This window comes from Manis javanica, chromosome 9 (assembly GCF_040802235.1).
Source record: "Manis javanica isolate MJ-LG chromosome 9, MJ_LKY, whole genome shotgun sequence".
NCBI classification, from domain to species: domain Eukaryota; kingdom Metazoa; phylum Chordata; class Mammalia; order Pholidota; family Manidae; genus Manis; species Manis javanica.
Genome location: NC_133164.1, coordinates 13,800,660 through 13,820,371, shown reverse-complemented (window position 1 = coordinate 13,820,371; position 19,712 = coordinate 13,800,660). Strand labels below are relative to the sequence as shown.

The following is a 19,712-nucleotide window of genomic DNA, read 5'->3' as shown; positions in this document are numbered from 1 at the left end:
AGGCTAAGTTTGAGGCCATATTTGGAGTATTTTCATGGCTGGCCATCTTAAAGAAAAATGACAATTCAAATTATATTTTCATATGAAAATATGAAATTACTGAATATATTATTTAATAGTGCAGTCTGTATGTGTTGTAAGTACTCGAGTTATTGTCAGGAATGAGAAGAAAAACTAACGGAGAATTAGCTTATTGCAGGTTTCCACCAAGTTTTACAAGGGTAAATTGAAAAACTGAATATAAATGGAACACCTGGAATTTGACAGGTGAGGGTCTTACCATTATTTTGTCGCTGTCAATAATGGTGTTTAACCTGTGCGCAATGGTTAGCACAGTGCACTGGGCAAATTTCTCGCGGATTTTTTTTTGTATTAACGCATCAGTTCTGGAATCAAAGAAGTTTAGTTTAGTTCAGTAGAGAAAGAAAAAGCAGACTTAAGGCTTAAAATGATCATATGATATTGTTATAATGTTTTTAAAAGCCAATACTTTATGATCTTGTTCTTGTAATACTGAGTATAAAGAAAAATCTACTTAGAAATTGGCTATTTTTCATAAAACAATGGAAAATATTCTTCCTCCAAAATGCTTGAAACCATTAGCAGTTGAATTTAGGAACCTGTCTCTCTTAGGATATCTGATAATATCATTAACACATATTTTGGTTTCTTCCTCGTTTCCCATAATGCTATCAAAGAGAGATCTCTGGGGCGAAGCGAGCACTTAGAAACATTTCTCAGCGTCATTCGATGTTTCCTGTTTACCACATCTAAAATTCAGATTCCAGGTTTCATGGACCTCGTCTCCGTACCTCGGATCCACATTTGCTGTCGCTTCATCAATTATCAATATCCGATTTTTCCTGAGAATAGCCCTGGCAAGGCACACCAACTGTCTCTGTCCGACACTGAAGTTCGATCCTGATTCTGCTAATTCGGTATCCATCTTACCAGGAAGATCTTCAATGACTTCTCTAAGTTGTACCTGTGGATGTAGGAGAATGATATTTTCCTTAACAAACTGCTAGGAAGTAGACAGGCATCCTAGACATTAAAGCTTTCAAGTCCTCAGTGCGTCTTCCACATGATGGACAGTTACTTCCAATTAGCATTTACTGAGAAACATGGCTGGGTCCACTCAGGCTGAATTCTTCTGATTTAAGAGCACAAACTTAACAGAAGTCAATTTTTCTTTGTTGGCATCAGTAGGCATAGCCTGTTCCTATGGTGCCAATTTCATTAAGAAATATGAAGTATGCTAAATAAAATTATTTCCTAGGTAAAATATAGAAAAATTTTAAATGTTTCTACTTAATTTTAAGTTACAAGATTACCACAAGAATTTACAGAGACAGAAAGCAGAACAGTGGGGGTTAACTGTAAACAGACATGAAGGAATTTCTTGGGGTGATAGAAATGTTCTAAAACAGGAATGTCATGATGGTTGTTCATAAATTTACCAAATAGGGGGATTTTCTGGCATGTGAATTACACCTCAAGAAAGGTGGTGTCAAGAAATCAGCTCAGGGTCCTCCATCCGTGCTACATGATGTCAACCAGGAATACCTCCTAGGGATCAGTTAAGGAAGTATCTCTAAAAATGTAAGTATTTCTCTCAATATGGTCTCAACAGAAAAGTTAAAAGGATCTGTATGATTGATACAAGTTTACCAAAGTACAATCTGCAGAGAAGTCAGTACATTAAAAAAAAAAAAAGAATTGCAGGAAGTATGGTTCTCTAAAGATATAATTTTTTTAAAAATTGAGGTATACTTAACGTATAACATTACACTACTTTCAGGGTGTACCACATAATGATTATTATTTGTGTTTTCTGCAAAATGACCATAAGTTTAGTGTCCCCTGTCACCCTGTAAAATCACGTAACATGCAACACAATATTGTTGACTACAGTCACATCCCCATGACTTACGTATTTTATGACTGGTCGTTTGTACCTTTTATCTAAAGATAAAATCTTATTGGCAATTTACCATTTTGGAAGGGTTTAAAGTTTAAAAAAAAGTACTAATTCAAACAATGGCAAACTACACCTCGGGTTTGAGTGAACACAGGACAACCTATTTGGAGGATGGTTCTTTCTCGAGTTTAATCATGTGGCTACATTGGTCAAGTGCATTTACTTCAATCTCAAATGTTCTGCAGTGAAAACTCATAAAAAACAGGGTACAGTATACACTTATTTCCCCCAGATTATGGCATAGATGTTGTTTATTATTAATCTATCTTCATAAAATTGTCACCAAAGGTTTAAAAAAACCTTTTAACTGCCAAAGATAATCTGAAACAACACTGGGAGGTGGACCTCTGATAAATGAATATTTGGAAGAATTTTATATAGCAAGAACCAAACTTAGGCTATACTTCGGAGCGAAAGCGCGAAGAGTACATACACTTCAAACGAAGAGATCAACAGATTGATGAGTGACGGCCAATAAGCAGGGACACAGCATTAGATGTCAAACAACAAAACACCAAGGATAAGTAGGCAGTGTTTGCATGGTAGCCTAAATGCGGAAGGACTTCTATTAGTGTGATCTTGAATTGCACTCATGATGGAAGTTCAATCCCAAGAAACAGAAGTCAGAGTTAATTAAATATGGCATTCGTATTTAGCATTAGCACGAAAGGTATATAAAAGCCAAGTGTAAGATTTGAGTTGTGGTGCAAGTCCTTGTACTGAAGATTATGAAATGGAAGATATCAGCTTAGTCGAGCCCCGTCTATTACAAAGAAGAGAACTTCTGAACATTCTTATTATGAAATGCACCTATACGCCAGGTGGTGGAATGGATCGAACACGGTGGCAAGGATCATCATCGGCTCTTCCTTCTGAGCTGACTTCCATAATTCTGTGGACCCTTGAGCAACGCAAGAGTTGTGCATTGACCTCCACCCCCAGCACCCCCATGCAGTTGGAAATCTGTATATAACCTTTGAGTCCCCCAAAACTTTATTACTAATAGCTTACTGTTGATGGGAAGCCTTACTAAGTAACAAACTCGATAAACAGATATTTTGTATATGTATTATATGCTGCATTCTCACAATTAAGCTAGAAGAAAAAAAGGTTTTTTCAAATTGTCACAATTCTCCAAAACATTTCCAAATATACTTATTGATAAAACTATACATAGAAGTGAACCTGTGCAGTTCAAACCTGTTGTTCAAGAGTAACTGTATTTATATATGCACATTAGTCTTTCTTAAGACTGATGGTCTTACTTCGAAGAAATCATCTCACACTTGCCCCTGACATCTCCTCCCTACCTGGTTTTGACCCTCCTTCAGGTTGCCCCTATCTGCCTGACAAGGAATAAGGGTTGTCAGGAGAAGAACAGTGAGAATGTCGTCCAGAAAACACTGTTTTCTGAGACTCTGTGTTCATTTCTATCAATCAGGGTTGATTATGAGAATGGCGCGGATGTGCAGGCCCTCTGGGGGTTGCCATACATTCAAGTCATCAGTAAGTATGAGAAGTGAGAAAAAGGCAGTAGGGTAACAGAACACAGTGACTTGGAGTCAGAGCTGGGGAATTTGGAAGTAGATAATAGCTATACTACTACTACTCAATTCCTTGCATTAGGTAAACGGTATTATGTAGGAGAATGTTCTTGTTTTATAATGTCAGGGTGAATAGAACCTTATAATGAGAATTTCAGCAACTTGCTTTCACACGGTTCTGCACAAGCTGGCATGTAAAGAGAGGAAGCAAATGCGCACACTGTTAACAACTAGCGAACCTTTGCAGAGGGTATATGTCTGTCCGTATACTACTATTCCTTCCATTTCCCTGTGATTTGAAATTTTTTAAATAAAAAATTGGGGCCCTCAAGCCAAATAGCTGGGGCCTGCATCCTGCCAGTTGGGCAAGTTCCTGAATGTTTTCTATCTTAGCTTCCTAACCTGAAAATAAAACTATAATATTAGAATAATGGAGGTAACACCTCCATTATTGGAGTTTAAAATGAGTCACTGTGTGTAGAGTTGACAACAGTGCCCGAGACAAAGAAAGATCAATAGATATTGCCTATGATTAATAATGCTGTCAGTTTCCACCTCTTCATGTTCTGCTCTATTTTTCTCCTTTGCATCAGTGTCAGTACTGAGACTTTATTATGTATTGGCTTGTTTTCCACCTTCTCCATGAGAATTTAAGCTCCAAGAGGGTAGGGACTTGTTCTCCTTTGACACCTTTGATAGTCCCAGAGTCTAAATAAGACCTATCTAAAAGCACTCAATAGATATGTGTTGGAAGCATGAAAGAAGCCATAGGGGCATCTCATTTTTGTGACATACTGGTTCCTATAAAAATTAGAAAATAAATCCATATAGATAATTTATATGAAATACCATTTTTTTTATTAAATATCACTTTAAAAGAAATACATTCTTCCTAATGATTATCTGGCTCCAAGATATCATAACACCACACCTTAAAATGTGGAAAGCACTTTAAAAAGTTATAATTGAAGGAAAATAGATCAAAGAATACTATTCAAAGCCATACATCTCAGTATAGAGTGCCTTGGATCATTTTTAAGCTTGGGAAAGTAATAACCTACAGTGAAAATTGAAAATAACAAACTGAACTTATAAGATACCCCATAAACATTTCAAAGTAACCCAACTTTGTGTGCAGCATCTACTAGGTGCCAGCGCCCCTCACAGGAGGTCAACATGGATGTCAGATGGTTTTCACATTTTTGGAACTTTCTTACTTTTCAAAAAGAAAGGATGGTGTGGACTAGTAACTGAACAGACACGGAAATGCCATCAATAGAACAAAGCCAATAGTAAATGGAGTATAAGGAGAACCCATTTACCAAAATACATGGCCTAGGGGATATGGAAATGCAAAGACTGAATTATGTGTTTCCTGACATATATGCTACTGATGCTCAGATTTCTGTCTTAGTTTCCTGAATAATGAGACATAGTTGTTTTCCAATAGAGATACTATCAATGTTAACATAATAACTGGATTTCTTCACAGTTCTGACATGATATAAAGTGCTCTTAATTGTGCATCCCAGTATTACAGGTGTTTTGTTTTTGTTTTTTTAGCAGAAACAACATACTGCTGATTCATTTTCAGTTGTATTTCCTGTGCTCTTTTGACCTTTTAATGATAAATGGCTTCATCTGTAGGCATTACTTATGTTCTAAGTTGTTGTTGCTTTGTAGGTGCCCCAATTGGAGCTAATTTCTAGCCAGCTATCTTCAGTTTACAGCTGACTATTTTTTAGTGTATGAAAAAATAAGCGAGATGAGAGGGACAACGTGCATAGGACTGTATCCCTCCTCAATGCCTAAATCACCCAAGGGAGGAGAAGGCAAAACCTAAAAGGACTTTCTAAAACAAAAAAAAAAGCAGTAGCAGCTTTTCCTTTAAATTTAAGTTCTTCAAGAGGACAAAACAGCAGTGCCCTCTTACTGACTCCCAAGCCAACCCTATGAGTTTAGGGTCCCGTTTCCAGTTTGGCATCATTTATAAACCAGCTGATAAAGGTTTTTTAAAATACCTTAAAGGCAGCTCCCAAGGACACCAGGTCTCCTACCACCTACTGAAGAGCAAGACAGGTTATGATGCTCAGGTTTAGTATAATAGGAGATGGCAGACAGACCGAATATGATAGAAAATTTCAGAACATGAATGGCATTAGAGTGGTATGCACAATTCTTTGTGTGATGTCTCTTCAGATAAATGCACATACTGTTATTACATTATGAGTACAATTCCAGAGATATAAGCTCTTATTCCATAGTCTGAAGGCCCGGAGATTTCAAGGACTGCAGGCAAAGAGTTCCTGACCTTAGAATGACCCTCAACTTCCCAAAATGTGTGGTCAGGAAACCCTTATTGCTACTGTGTGAAGTCTGAAGTGCTTCATCTGCTAGGAATACAATCCAGATGATTAAAGAAATATAAGCACACTAGAGAAAATCTGGAGAATTCAGAAAAGCCAGAAAAAATAAAAATAAATCACTCATAATTACCCCTAAATAAGCAAAGCTAATATTTGGTGCCTTGTACAGGTTTAAAGTGTGTTCTGATTAAAACAGTTGGAATCATACTGCAAATATAATAATATATCCCAATTTTTAGAAAAGCTACCAAATATTTAATCACACAACATACACTACTCTGAAGAAACAATTCCTTGAGGAACATGACGACTTTCTCTAAGAGACACCACTAAAGTAATGAGGTCATTCCAGAAGCAATACATGGAAACCACTCACTTTAGAAAATAAACTCATGTTTATTTCTATTTACAGAAAGTTCCAAACACTGTTGAAAATAAAAGCTGGCCTCAGTATTATTTTGACCACTTCTACCATGTCACCATTTTTGTAATTCAGAGAGGCTTCTAAATTTTAATTTTGGCAGAAGAAGTAAGTTATGGTCAAGTTCTAAGACAGTTTTATAGGACTTGTCTCCCAATTTCTTTACTATCCACAGCCCAATGTGCTTCTCAAGTAATTTTACTTTCTGAGAATCTGTGAAGAGAGATCTCATGCTCTGAAACAAACAGAAAAATAGTTTACTAATAATTCATGTTTTAAGGTGTGTTACAATTTCGCCCTTGAATTTGTTGTGTAGGTTCAAAAGCAATGGGTCATTCTATCTTTCACTGTATTTGATGGTTAGCCATTCTCCCCACTTCTCTCCTAGAACATCACTAGTAGAAAGACTCACAGACTTAAATGAGGTCAGAGGTCAATTGCTTTCAAATAGGGAGGAGATGGTGAAGTAATTGGCCCAATTTAGGAAAATAAAATTCTTATAGTTTCTGGTAAGCAGGGTGGGTGTGTAAAGACTCAGCACGGACATGCCTTCAGAAACCAGAATTACTGGCAGGAAATTGTCGGGCTTCCAACTCTGCTTGCTCACAGTTAAACCTCATCTAGAAATGAAAGATTTCAGAACTAGCCCTGCAAGGGGGACAATAACTGAAAAACACACCATTTCAAAAGCAACAGTCATGGTCACTGGGATTTGTGGGGGGGGGGGAAATCTTTTTAAAGAAATAAGCCACACTTCACTGAAATGAAGGGATCATTCAGCATTCAGTACCTATTTATTAAGTGCTTACTTTTTAAAAGCAAAGGCCTGAGCTAGGTCCTGTGAGGATTAGAGGTCTGCCTATGGTTTAGAGGTCTGGACATGGTTTCTGCCATCCAGTAGCTTAGAATCAATTTGCAGAACTAGGGAGACCACACAGAATAACTGGTGTTAAAACACACAAACCAAGAGCATCTGAACAGTCAAAATCCCTTTCATACCAAGGCAAGGAGATTCAAAGAACTGGTCTGAGGGCAAACACTACACAAATAATAGAAAATCCTCTAGAAATGAGTGAAGCAGAATAAAAACAGCAAAAGACATGTATGCCAATAAATATTACACATTATAACTGTGTAATTTACCTTTACAAACACACTCTTATAAAGCTACAGAGCATTTTACTGGTATGACTTCATCTATCTTTCAGTTAATAGTGGAAAACTATTAATATCTCTATTTATGGGTGTTCTCTAAGAACAGAAAAGTAAAATGAATGTTCTAAGGTAACTGGTCACTACATAACTAATAGAATTTGAACCCCAAAATATAAATTCTAGTCGAGTGCTCTGCTAAAGACAAGATAACATTATCCAGTTGCATTGGATTCTAAGTAAGAAAATCAAAATGAAAACGTGAGGCATTTTATTTTTGGTTTTCATCATCTTTATCAATATACCTATTTTAAGTCCATCCATGTTACCAAGGTTCTCCAGGGTGGTGAGCAAAGTCAATTAAATCATTAAGTTTCCATTAATAACCTGCAATGCTCTAAGTATACATACCCATATACTGGTGCTAACAGTTAAAATTAATTGCATTTCATAAATTACCTCTTCTAAGGCATTCCACAGTTCCTCATCTGTATGCTCATTAAAGGGATCCAGATTTTTCCTCATTGTTCCAGTGAATAAAACAGGTTCCTAAACAACCCAAAATAGTGAATGTTATTACCACAGCTTCTTTTCATTTTATTCCAATGCTGACTTTCAGAACAGAATTAAAATACAAAAAAAAAAACCAAAATTCACTATAATCATTAACAATAAGGTTGCAAATGACTATTTACAAAACAGTGTCCCTCTTAGTTTTCCATACAAAGAATAAAAGTATTCTCTCCAAGCTTCTGGACCATTCACACTAACAAAAGAAACTGCTGAAGTGTGTCATCTTAAGGAGAAACTGAAGAAGAGAAAGGCAGGTTTGATTTTTAAAACTGCCTTCCTAGTCATATCTGCTTAAACAGGAAAAACAAGGATATAATTATCTGAGGAACTTTACATCAAGAAAGCTCATTGTCAGTCCTAGTGTGACACTGGGAAGTATCAATAGCAACCTTAGCTCAAGTTTGTGCCTCAAAGCAAAATTGCTAAGTATTTTCACATTGGCACTGAAGAGTCCATTAAGATATTTTCTCCATTGGTGAAACCATCTTCCAGGATTGTGAATCTCTCCACATGTGCAAATGGGACATCTTTGTTTTTTGTAGTGAATATAAACTGAGGGGGCCAGTGGCACCTCTATTCATGAAGAGATTGCCTCTGATTTTGCATCAGCTAATCCTCACATTATCTTGTCTGGGCATCAGGATTACATGCCTCACAGAGCCTTGTTATCAACTACAAGGACAGGATAACCTGAAACCCACTGAGACATGCGTCACAAAAAAATTGTTTTAATTTAAATAGCTCTTCCTATGCATCTGCTTTAGGAGGAGCCACAATTAAATTCTCTTGAAATATGTACTTCCTCTGGATTTCAGGAGAGAATCTTTTACATGCGCTTAAGTACACCATTAAACTTAGTACACCATGGAAGGCTCTCTCAACCCAGGCCTCAAGAACAAGGGCAGCACAGAAGAGCCCCAACTGGCTATTTTCAGTGAAGGTGGGAGAACAATGAGACGCACCGATGTGGCAAGAAGAGATGCGACACAGGTACCCAAGAACTGCTCAAGGGCATCCCCGGTCTCAAATCCTGCCTGGCCTTGCAGCTGGACTACTCCTCACCCATCAAATCCCAAGAAAGATTAGGAAGGCCAGCCCTTCTTTTGTCTAGCCATGAAGAAGAGTGACACTCAGAGAGCTTCCCGAACCTTCTTTCTCCCTTGTCTCAGTTTTATGACTGATGCAGGACAAACAGATGTGGAAAACAGAAAGTCACCAAAAAACATGTTATCACTAAGCAAAATCCAGATATTAGAAGACATTAAAAAGGGCATGTTATTTGTATTAAGTTGATTAAGTGGTCAATATGCCCCAGAAACATGGAAAATCACGGGTCAGATGATGTTCCAAAATGATTAGTGAATTGAAATGAAAAATCCTGAGACCCCAATTTCAGGTCTCCCTTAAAACTACGGAATAGTATCAGAGACTAAGCCACCACTTACGTAATAAGAATTCCCCGTAAGGGGAATACCCATCATTCTACTTCAGATTTAAAATCATTCATTCCACTTCAGAAATTCTTCAATTTTACTTTACACTACTCCTTCTAACGATCAGCTCTAAGGTTCCAACGAGGTAGGTGATTCTCTCCCTTCAGCTGTTCCCAGGAGATTTACAGGCACGATGCAGCCAGGCGAGGGGAGGCTGGTGCCCGTCACCCCTCACTCTTCCCTGAGGTGCCCCTCCCCCTCTACCTAAGGCTCTAAACCATGGGGCAATATTCTACTGGGGCCCAAACTGAGAAGACCCTTTGAGGGTTGGTAATTGAGGAGATTAAGGTGCTGAAAGAGGACAGGTTAAGGAATCAGCTTTTGGGCCACTGGTAGAAGCAAGAGGTGGTTCCTTTGCTTATATTAACGAGAAGCCCGTCACGGCTTATGTCCAGGACCTCAATGTTTTTTCCTTCAGATTCCTCTCATTGAGCAAAATCATATGCAGTAAGAGTTGTAGGATAATGCATCCATTTGGTTTTCAAAGCACACTCTGGAGGGGTGTCTAACCCAATCTATGAAAAACAATTGCTTTGTTTAAAAAAAAAATCTTTGTTCTTTCAAGAAGGACTCCTAGCACTAGCCCATTGGGGAATGGTGGTTCTGGTGGTTCAGAAGAGGCACAAGGGCCCACATTTAAAGTTCAATCACCTATTTTGTAATCAGGGTCTCCTGTCATCTCCTTTACCTTATCCTCTTAAGGAAACTCCTTTAAATGGATGCATCTCTCCAAAGACTGGGGAGCTAAAGTGGATTCTTTACAGAAAGAAGAGTTGCTCACTGTGACACTCTGAGCCCTACCCCACGCCTGCAGCTGCTTTGTACTGAGCTTTAAAAGGGACCTCAGATCTCTGTAGGCAGGAAGGAGGTCCTGCTGATTGTCACCAAATCATTGCTGATTATCACAGGAAGAAAAAATTAAGCATTCCCCATTGCACTCAGGGTCACCACTTAAATCTCAGTCTATCTAAAGCAATATATTAGGCAATTACTCATGTTTCTTCAGCAGTATTAGCTTAGTAAATAAGAGTATTTTCTTTGTTAACACATGCCAAATACACATTTCAAAATGTGTAAAATTTCAGTCAAAACTTGTTGAATGCAATGAATGATTTATTAAAACATTAACAACTGAAGCTGTATTTTTCTTTAAAACCAGCAGGCAATTTGTTAACAATGTCTGTTTTAATACGCCAATGTGTTTTATGCATGGTGTTCATTTTGGTTTCTGTTCATTCTTTCATCCACTTGCCAAATAAGAAACCATTATTATATTATCTTCAAAAGGTAATAAAAGTGCTCACAGTAGACACATACTGCAAGAGCAGATAAGGGTCAAATTAATTATCATTCTTGATAGATATTATTATTTATAAGTACCCACCTCCAAGCAATGGAGTTAATAAACTAATCTTATAAATAAGTGTTGTAAAAATGTTTGCAGGCAGAACATTTCAGTGTAAAGATTTATGGCAGGACACACAACTTCCATGTAAATACATACTAAATTTATTAGCCTCAGTTTATTTTTTCTGAAGGCACACAATTTAACCTCATTTAATAAGAGTTAGCTGGCACAGTATAGTTAGGAAAACAAATGCTCTTGTTCAATGTAATATTTTAAATGGAGCATTAGTACCATACCTGCTTTTCATCACAGTTTTGAGTTTACCTGTTTTTTTTCATCCTTTGTGCCATCTGCAGTAGTAATCTTCTCCTTTGTTACTAACATAACATAAGTTTATATTAGGTGTATGACCCAAAAATGGCTCTGAGTCCAAGCATTTAGGGTAGGAAACTGATAATCCCTCAACACAACTGCAACACTGAACACTGAAGTCTTACTAGGCCTTTTGTATGCGCTCCAGGAAGACAACAAGCCTCTTAATTTCCCAAAAAGAAACCCTACCTGCTAACCTAGAGATGCTTCAAATGACCCGGGACCAAGACAAAAACCAGACAAGTGCTTACAAACCAGGCAGATAAAACACAACGCTTCACTTTACCTGCATTGTTTCGATCTCAAAACAGCTATCAGCCCTCTCCTAAAATACACCCTCTGGAGTAGTTTCTGCTGCCTCCTCCAGTCTTAAGAGCTACTACACGTTCACTTCTAACCTGAGGGCCTTCCTTCAGGCCAGCCTGGCCCGTTTCAAGAATGAGGAAATCACCTGAAGTTGCTTTAAATCTTGGTTTCTTTCTGTGTTTCTTTTTTTCATTCAGTAGCCTCTAAATGAACCAGTCACCATCCATATTCAGAAGAAAAGAACATTGTTCACCAACAAAGGAAAAAGAATTTAAGTCGTGTAAAGTCCTCTTTCGATACAAAAGGTCAGGAGCTCCAGAGAGCAGTTCCAGGGGCTTTAATGAAGACTTCAGTCTCAGAAACAAAGGGCCGACTGCGTTAGGCTAGGATCCAATTGTATTTCTTACACTAGTAACAGCATACCCATCTCTTCCCTCTGTGTTTTGTTCTCAAAAAGAAAAATTAAAAGACAAAACCAGATTCTAAAGAAGACGTTTTAAAGAGGCATCTCTGATAACCTTCTGCAGCCTACTGAAAATAACCCAGGGAAATACCAAAAGAGCGAACTCTTTAAGAAATACCAAGTTTTTGCTTTGATTTTTATATCTACTAAATATAAAAAATGAATCTGTTTAATCATGATAAAGATGACAGCTGCTGATCTGCGCCAACCCTTGGGGTGCAATCATAAATGTTGAATTTGCATGGAGTCACTTTTCAACTGAAAACATTTTCTTCGTGCCAATAGGACAGTAGCCTTAGATGTAGACTCCATCCAAAGAAGTTTTGAAATCCGTTCTTCCAGATCCTTTCAGATAAGCAAGCTACTCCCTGACGGGAATCTCACGTTAGTGTTCTCTCTGGGGAACACACTTAACTGTTTCAGGTACTGAGCACAAAAGGAGGCCCTTGTTTCGGCTACCTGTTCTGTGTACAGAGATTACTTAGGAAGCACTTTCATTTTTGGCTTATTCCTGAAATTCTGAATGCAAACTGAGGAATACATTTTTAAAGAATAGAGTGTATATTTTTGCAAGTCCCCCAGGACTGACCCCTGACTGTGTATGCCACCACGACCTAGCCTCCGTTCCTATACAGGCCCTTGCTTCTGTCACCTGCCCCCCCAGGTCTCATCTGCTCATGGCGGGGTCAAGAACGACGGGTCAAGAGTGACAGGGATGAGCCTGGAAGAGAAAGGCCATTGGGGACGCTCCCTAACTGCACCCAGGTTCACAGTGAACAGGGAGCCGGGGATCAATGTGGGCCTGGCTCTCTAGACCAGAAACAAAAGTGCTCCCCTTTGCAGAGTCTGCCCTGGACATCCTGGGCTTCCTAAATCAGGGTGTTGAGACACAAGCAACTCTGCTTCCTATTCATTTTGGAGGAAGAGGGAAGAGGGGTGCAATTTTCTTCCCTATCGGTAAGTGACTTGCAGCGACCAGGCCCAAAGACCTCCGCTTCTGCGGCCAGTCAGACACTGTAAGGAGAAAAGGCTCTTGGCTCTAACCAGGTAACATTCGGAGTGTCTTCTGACACTTGACAGCCCATGTCACATAACTGAATAAACCTGTTTCCAAGTCGGTTTTCTTTAGTGCCCAGTGTGCCTTGAGTTTTTCGGCAAACTTCGTGAACAGTTCATTTTTTCAAAACCACCAAACTGTCCAGATGAGGGAAACAGCCCCAAGAGAAATTCTTCCAACTTTGCTCTCTATTTGGTCTCTTCTGTTTTAGTTTTTTGGGAATTCTTTTTGAGTGGACTAGTAGGAAAAAATGGTAAAATATCTGATGCAATCATTCAGTTTGACAAACATTTCTTGAGAAAATACAATACGTATTCGAAGGCAGACAGTTCTGAGTTCTGATTGCACAGCTTCTTGGCGGTTAATTCAGGGTACATTATTAATCTTCCCTAGCCTGGTTTCTTCCTGGAAAATGGGGCTAATGTTGCCGGGTGCTGTGTGAATCCGAGACTCCCTGCATGGTGGGAACATGTACCAGGAGCCCAGCCAAAAGGAGACAGTGAAAGTGGTTCTCAAACTGCAGGTGCCACCAAGAGATTATGAAATCAATTCTGTGCCTCATGACCATCTTTTGCCTTTTTTAGGAATTAGCTAGAATGGACATAACAGAAAACAAGAGTGCGGTGCACTATGAGTAATGCCGTTTTGTGAAGTATTTGTGTGTGTGCGGGTGTGTGCACCATGTGCACACGGACTCATGAAGGACACACAGCTGTTCTGTGCAGTGCACAGCGCTGTGTGCAGGTCCCCAGCAGGGCGGGCAGTGCTCCGGATCTAGAACTCAGCATCGCCCTAAATTAAACATGACTCGCTCTGCCACACACTTGTTAAATGGGGTAAGCTCACGGTGCCTTGGTTCTGAATTGTCAGCTAAGTATAACAATATAACTGTGAGGATGAAATGAGAGACAGTAGGGGAAGGGGCCAAAATGGGTTAAGGATTCCACAAATGTTAGAAATTGTTAATACTTGGGTCACTTGCCAGGAACTGCAACAAGGAGAGCGACAGAAATGAGACACAGTGTCAGAGGGGGAGAAGAGAGCCAGGGATGTGAGGAGGGTTGAGAAACGCTGCCAGGGGCCTTCGTGGGGACTGCAAAGTAGCAGTAGGGTGCAGAGAGGTGGCGGGGAGAGAGCCCAGGTGGGAAGGGAACCAGACACAAAAGGAAACAAATGAGATAGTCTCTTTTCTTCTCCGCAGGGAAAACACTGGACAGAATTTTTTTATACTTTTCGCTGGAAGTCCTATTAGTTTCACTTTCTTGTTTGCTTCACTCTTTAAATTTTTATAAACAATTCAGTTTATGTTAAAAGCAATAAATGTAAGGACAATTGCCAAGGACCACAAAAATATAAATAGAAATTAAAGAGCAAAGTCTTTTCAGGATGTTACTATTTTTATTTAAGTAGCAATAATAGCCAAAAGGCCAGGGCCCTGATCCCTAATAATAGTAGTTACCATTTACTGAGCATTCCCCAGAACCAGGCATTGGGCCACAAATATTTTCTCATCCAGTTAAATCTTCACAACAAATCTGCGAGGCAGGAATTACTAGACCTGGTTTAACGACAAGGAGACCGAAGCTTGGAGGCTGAGTGACTTCATCAAGGTCACACACTCACAGGAAGCAGAGCTGGAATAAAAACGTGGGTCATGTAGATGCTCACGGTCTTCAAGACTCTATCCTGGGTTGCCTCCTGAATGATTTCCTGGGACCCTTGGCAGATTGCATGATCTTTCCAGACTCTTTAATCAACTAACATTGTGCCTTGGAGACAGAGGCATACAAAGTGCAAAAGTAACGTTTCTGTGTTTACAATGGTTGGTGATCATTATCTACATGGATACAAAGCTTAGCACTGTTTTGTAAGCACTGTCTCTGGAGTATGTACATAGAGCATGCTCAAAAGTAGGGTGGGAACTCATGGAACAGAACCAAAACCTGGTGATGTCAAGGTATATTTAGTCTTTGCTCAGATGTGCTTCCAAAACATTGCTGGCAGAGCCAAGAATCATCTAATGTTATTTCTTTATTTATATAGTTCTTTTATGTACACACGCATACAACCATTTCTTATTAAGAAGCATGAAAAGTAATGCAGGACACATTTCTAGATCCTTTTATCCGAGGCTATGAAAGCACTTTAAGGACATGCCCATTATTTCTGCTAACTAATCTCATTTGGCCCATTTCAGAGATGGGTATGACCAAAATATAAAACTAGGGAATTTAAACTTACTTTCTATTGCAGTCACTAAGTCATGAACTTAACAGCCAGAGGGAATCTTTAAATACACGGATTATATGTGCTGCAAATCTCTTCCCACTTTTCCTGACAGGGATATGTTCTTCTTTTTTTTAAATTTTTAAATGGGCAAAATAGATGAAGGGGATCACAAGGCGACAGATGGTCGCTAGACTTTTTGTAGTGACAGTCTTGTAATGTATATAAATATAGAATCACTTTGTTATACACCTGAAACTAATAGTTTGTCAATTATTCTTCAATTAAAAAGCAGAAATAAAAACAGAAGCATAGGGATAGGTGAGCTATTAAAATTTTTTTAATTATGGCAAAATACACATAATATAAAAATTACCACCATAACCAATTCTAAGTGTAGAGTTCGGCGCTATTAAATACATTCACATTGTTGCGCAGCCATCACCACCATCTACCCACGGAATTCTTTTCATCTTGCAAAGCTGAAACTATGTACCCATTAAACTACTCCCTTGTCCCTACCTCCCTCCAGCCCCTGGCGACCACCATTCTACTTCCAGTCTCCATGAAATCAACTTCTCTAGGTACCTCACATAGGTGGAATCATATAGTATTTTTTCTTTTGTGACTGGCTTAGTTCACCGAACATAACGTCCTCAAGGTTCATTCATGTTGTGGAACGTGTCAGAATTTCCTTCCGTTTAAAGGCTGCAAAATAGTCCACTGTATAAACATACCACACTATGTCACGCTTTTATCCACCTACGGACATCTGGGTTGCTTCCACATTGCGACCACTGTGAATAGCGCTGCTATGAACATGGGTGTACAAATATCTCTTTGAATCCCTACTTTCAATTCTTCAGGGTATATACCCAGAAGTGGAACTTCTGGATCATATGATGTTCCTAATTTTAATTTTTCCAAGAACCTCCATCCTGGTTTCCACAGTGGCTATACCATTTAAGTTCCCATAAGCAATGTGCAAGGGTCCAATTTCTTCACATCCTTACCAACACTTGGTATTTTCTGTTTTAGTGACTGTAGTAACCTAGGGGGTCTGAGGTGGCATCTTGTAGCAGCTCTGAAAGGGATGTCTTAATTTCTAAGTTACTCCAACTATTTTTGAGGTCAGTGGTAAGTAGCAATGGCTCTACTAAGCCATAAAAGTCCATCTTCTCCTTCCCTCTGGGTACCATGTTCTATGTGCTTCCTAATAAATTGGCACTTAAGAGCTCTTTACACATTTACTTGGCTGCTTCTGTTTCATCTCCTTTCTATGTATCTCACCTCAGAGTGCATGGGTGTTCTTCTCAGCTTTCCCTGATAGCCCCATAATTACAGAGCATAGGGGAAAACTCAAATTAAAAAAAAACAAAATCAGCCACATCTGGAACTGAATATGTATAAAAGCCAAATAGAGCAGGATGGAAGACATGAGGCCTCATGCCTGCAGGCCTCAGGTCAGTGGACGCAGGGCCTACATTGCCCCTGGCTATATACCTAAAAGCAATAATTGCTCAATAAATATTTTCTGAATTTTTAAGTTGAATGGATAAACCACAAAGAATGACAGGAGTTTCTACTGTGCATATAATCCAATCTCCAGAACATTTCCTGAAAGTTATGCTTCTGTTAATCAGCAGAATAAAAGAAGAGAGAATCAGAGCTCAGGAAGAGGTGGTCTGCTGACATCCACGATCACAGCAGTAACCGTGTACTGGGTCTGCGTGGGATTCTTCCCACGTGCTGGCCTAGTCCCGAGTGGCTCTAGGAGTTGGTACCATTAGCTGTCTTATAAAGCAGAGAAAACTGAAATGCAGAGAAATGGAATTCCTGTCCTGGTCCTGCCCCACCGTCCTGTACTACCTACTCCCTCCCTGGAGAAACTCTTTTACTAATAGCTAGATTCTGAAAGTTTCCCCTAGACATTTATACACTCTGTAACTCTTGAAGCCACCCCCACCCCACATTTCACAGAAGGCCCTCCATGGAGACAATCACCTTGGAAAAGGTAACCTTATTTTCTACAGCAAAATTCCATCATTAAGACACTTCAAATCCATGTTTCCCTATAGGAGCCTCCAGTGCTAAACAAACCATTTCTCATTTTGTTTGCAGAATTACATAATTATGTCACACCTGAGAAAGTCTGAGTCCAGAATCAATCTGGTAAGGTATTAAATCACACATTCAAAACAAAACAAATGACCAAACCAAACCTGGTATATGATGAAAACACCTCCTGTTAAAATATGCTCTGCTAGGGGAAAAGGAGCAACCTGCTCATTCAATTAAAAAAATTAAACCCAAAGCAACTAAGCCCTTATAAACACAACACTTGAGAACACTCTGACTTGCATACCTGAGGTATGATTGACATTTTCTTCCTTAAATCGTGAAGTCCAATTTCAGTTGTCAAGATCTTATCAATCCAGATTTTGCCTTTGGGTTCTGACAATCTGAAAAGGGCCGAGATGAGGGAACTTTTTCCAGCTCCCGTTCTTCCCACAATGCCAACCTGTGGAGAGACACAGGACGGATGAAGTAACAATAGGCAGCGAACCTAGGAGACACTGGCTGTTGAGGTGAATTAAGAAGTTCTATATCGAACACAGCCTATAAGAGTTCTCAACTTTGGCACTGCTGAAATTTTGGGCCAGAATAACTCTTTGCTGTTGGGGACAGTCCTGTGTACTATAGAAGGTTTGCCAGCATCTCTGGGCTGTACCTATCAGATACCAGTAGCACCCCCTAAATGGTGAAAACCAAAAATGTCAGACATTGACAAATGTCCCTTGGGGAGACATTTTCACCTGGTTGAGATCCACTGGTTGTAAGAAGAGTTAAAAATACCACAGTCTACCTGCAGTGAAAAGCTAGGAGTCTCATACGTGGTCAGTAAGATGTCAGCTTTTAAACTAGCTTCATTCCTAGTATTTGGGTATTTTGGACCTTGAGAATTTCTTACATGATTTTATGGAGATGTCAAGTCAGAAGTGTTATACATAAACAAGTATTCATTTTCCCAGAGTTCTATCTTTTTAGAGGAATTACTCTTTGGCAGAGAAACTAAATCATTTCCGGTTATTAAATTTCTGGTTATGTTCTGTCTTGAAAGGAAACATCTTAAAATTTTGAAATGCAGGTCTCAGTGTCTTAAAAGACAGTAGCCAGTAGCCAAAATACACATAATGAGATCAACAACAAACACAAATAACATTTGCTATTTATATGGGGCCTTTCATCTGAGTAGTTCAAAAGGCATTTTACTAACCATTAATACTTAGACAATCGCCCCTTGGGGAAGATATGTGTCAAGTATCAGTCTAGTTATTAAAACCAAAGCAGGGAGAAATTAAATGCATGGACAATAAGATCAAAGAATCAATATAATGCAGGCAAACGCAGGTCAGGAAAGAAACTATATTGTAAAAACTGGCTGCTAGATGTGAATATTTAAACCTTATGCAGACACTGGTCTTTTTAACTAATGAGCTTACCCAACTATAAATTCTGGGTGGGAGCTCCCCAAGAGATGATATCATCTCTATTTAAGTATCTGGAATCAATGGAGGGCATAATACATGCTTTCAATAACTTGTAAATTAATTCAGTAAATTTTAAAAACTCACAGCTTTGAACAGAGTATTACACCTTTCTGAGCACTGGTGCTATGCCGGGAACTTCACATACCTCATTTGAATACCTCCAAAGTGTTAAAGCTTAATCTGCAAAACCCACAATGGCATTTCAAAAAAGAACTTATCTTTACAGAGCTTAAATCTAAGAAAAGTGGCCTTGGCTAACTTTATCTTTGCAGCCATTATGGCACCTTGTGGTAAGCCCTGATTTATATTTCACAGAAGGGCCCTTTTCTGCATATGGGTAGGTCCTGGTACAGACAGACATGGCTCACGTGTGCTTCTGGGTGTTCTCACATGTAAATCAACACACATCAAAGACACAGGCAAGAATGTGTCTCTGAAATGTGTGACTGCCTCTGTGCTCTTAGCTCTCCTGAACCAGGAAGTCTGCAGACTTCTGGTAAAGGGCCGAGATATGATGGGGGCACCGAGGGCCGCGCACACCACAGGACTGTGAGCTCCAAACTCAGGTCAGGATGAAAAGAAAAAGGCAACTCCAAGAAAAGCTGGCTCTAGGGTTCTCTCTGCTGTTCAGTCATTGGAACTATAGCCTGAGCCTTGCACATCTCACCAATGGGTTGTTTTTTTTTTTTTTTTAAACCAATTGCCCACAGAGAATATCACCAGTATCAGTAAGTTTACATTCGTAACACCAAACAGACACTTTGAGAGACTCTTGTTTTAACTGCTTTGCAACTGCCCCCCTCTTCCCTTTCTGTTTTCCCAGCTAGGCCAAGGCTGGTCTCAAACGACCACATCTGCA

General features: G+C 39.2%; 1 protein-coding gene across 2 annotated transcripts in view; it reads right to left on the bottom strand.

The window, feature by feature from the left end:
• Positions 1-19,712, bottom strand: part of ABCC4 (ATP binding cassette subfamily C member 4 (PEL blood group)) — a 228,747-nt gene that overhangs the window by 30,923 nt on the left and 178,112 nt on the right. Inside the window, exons 26-29 of one of the 2 annotated variants that reach the window (XM_073212444.1) lie at positions 17,668-17,823; positions 7,924-8,013; positions 813-985; positions 281-386 (exon numbers count right to left, since the gene is read on the bottom strand). In XM_073212444.1, the coding sequence (XP_073068545.1) occupies positions 281-386; positions 813-985; positions 7,924-8,013; positions 17,668-17,823 (525 nt within the window). Of the gene's footprint in view, positions 1-280; positions 387-812; positions 986-7,923; positions 8,014-17,667; positions 17,824-19,712 lie in introns of those variants that run through there. The other variant, XR_012121003.1, reaches the window with a different exon arrangement.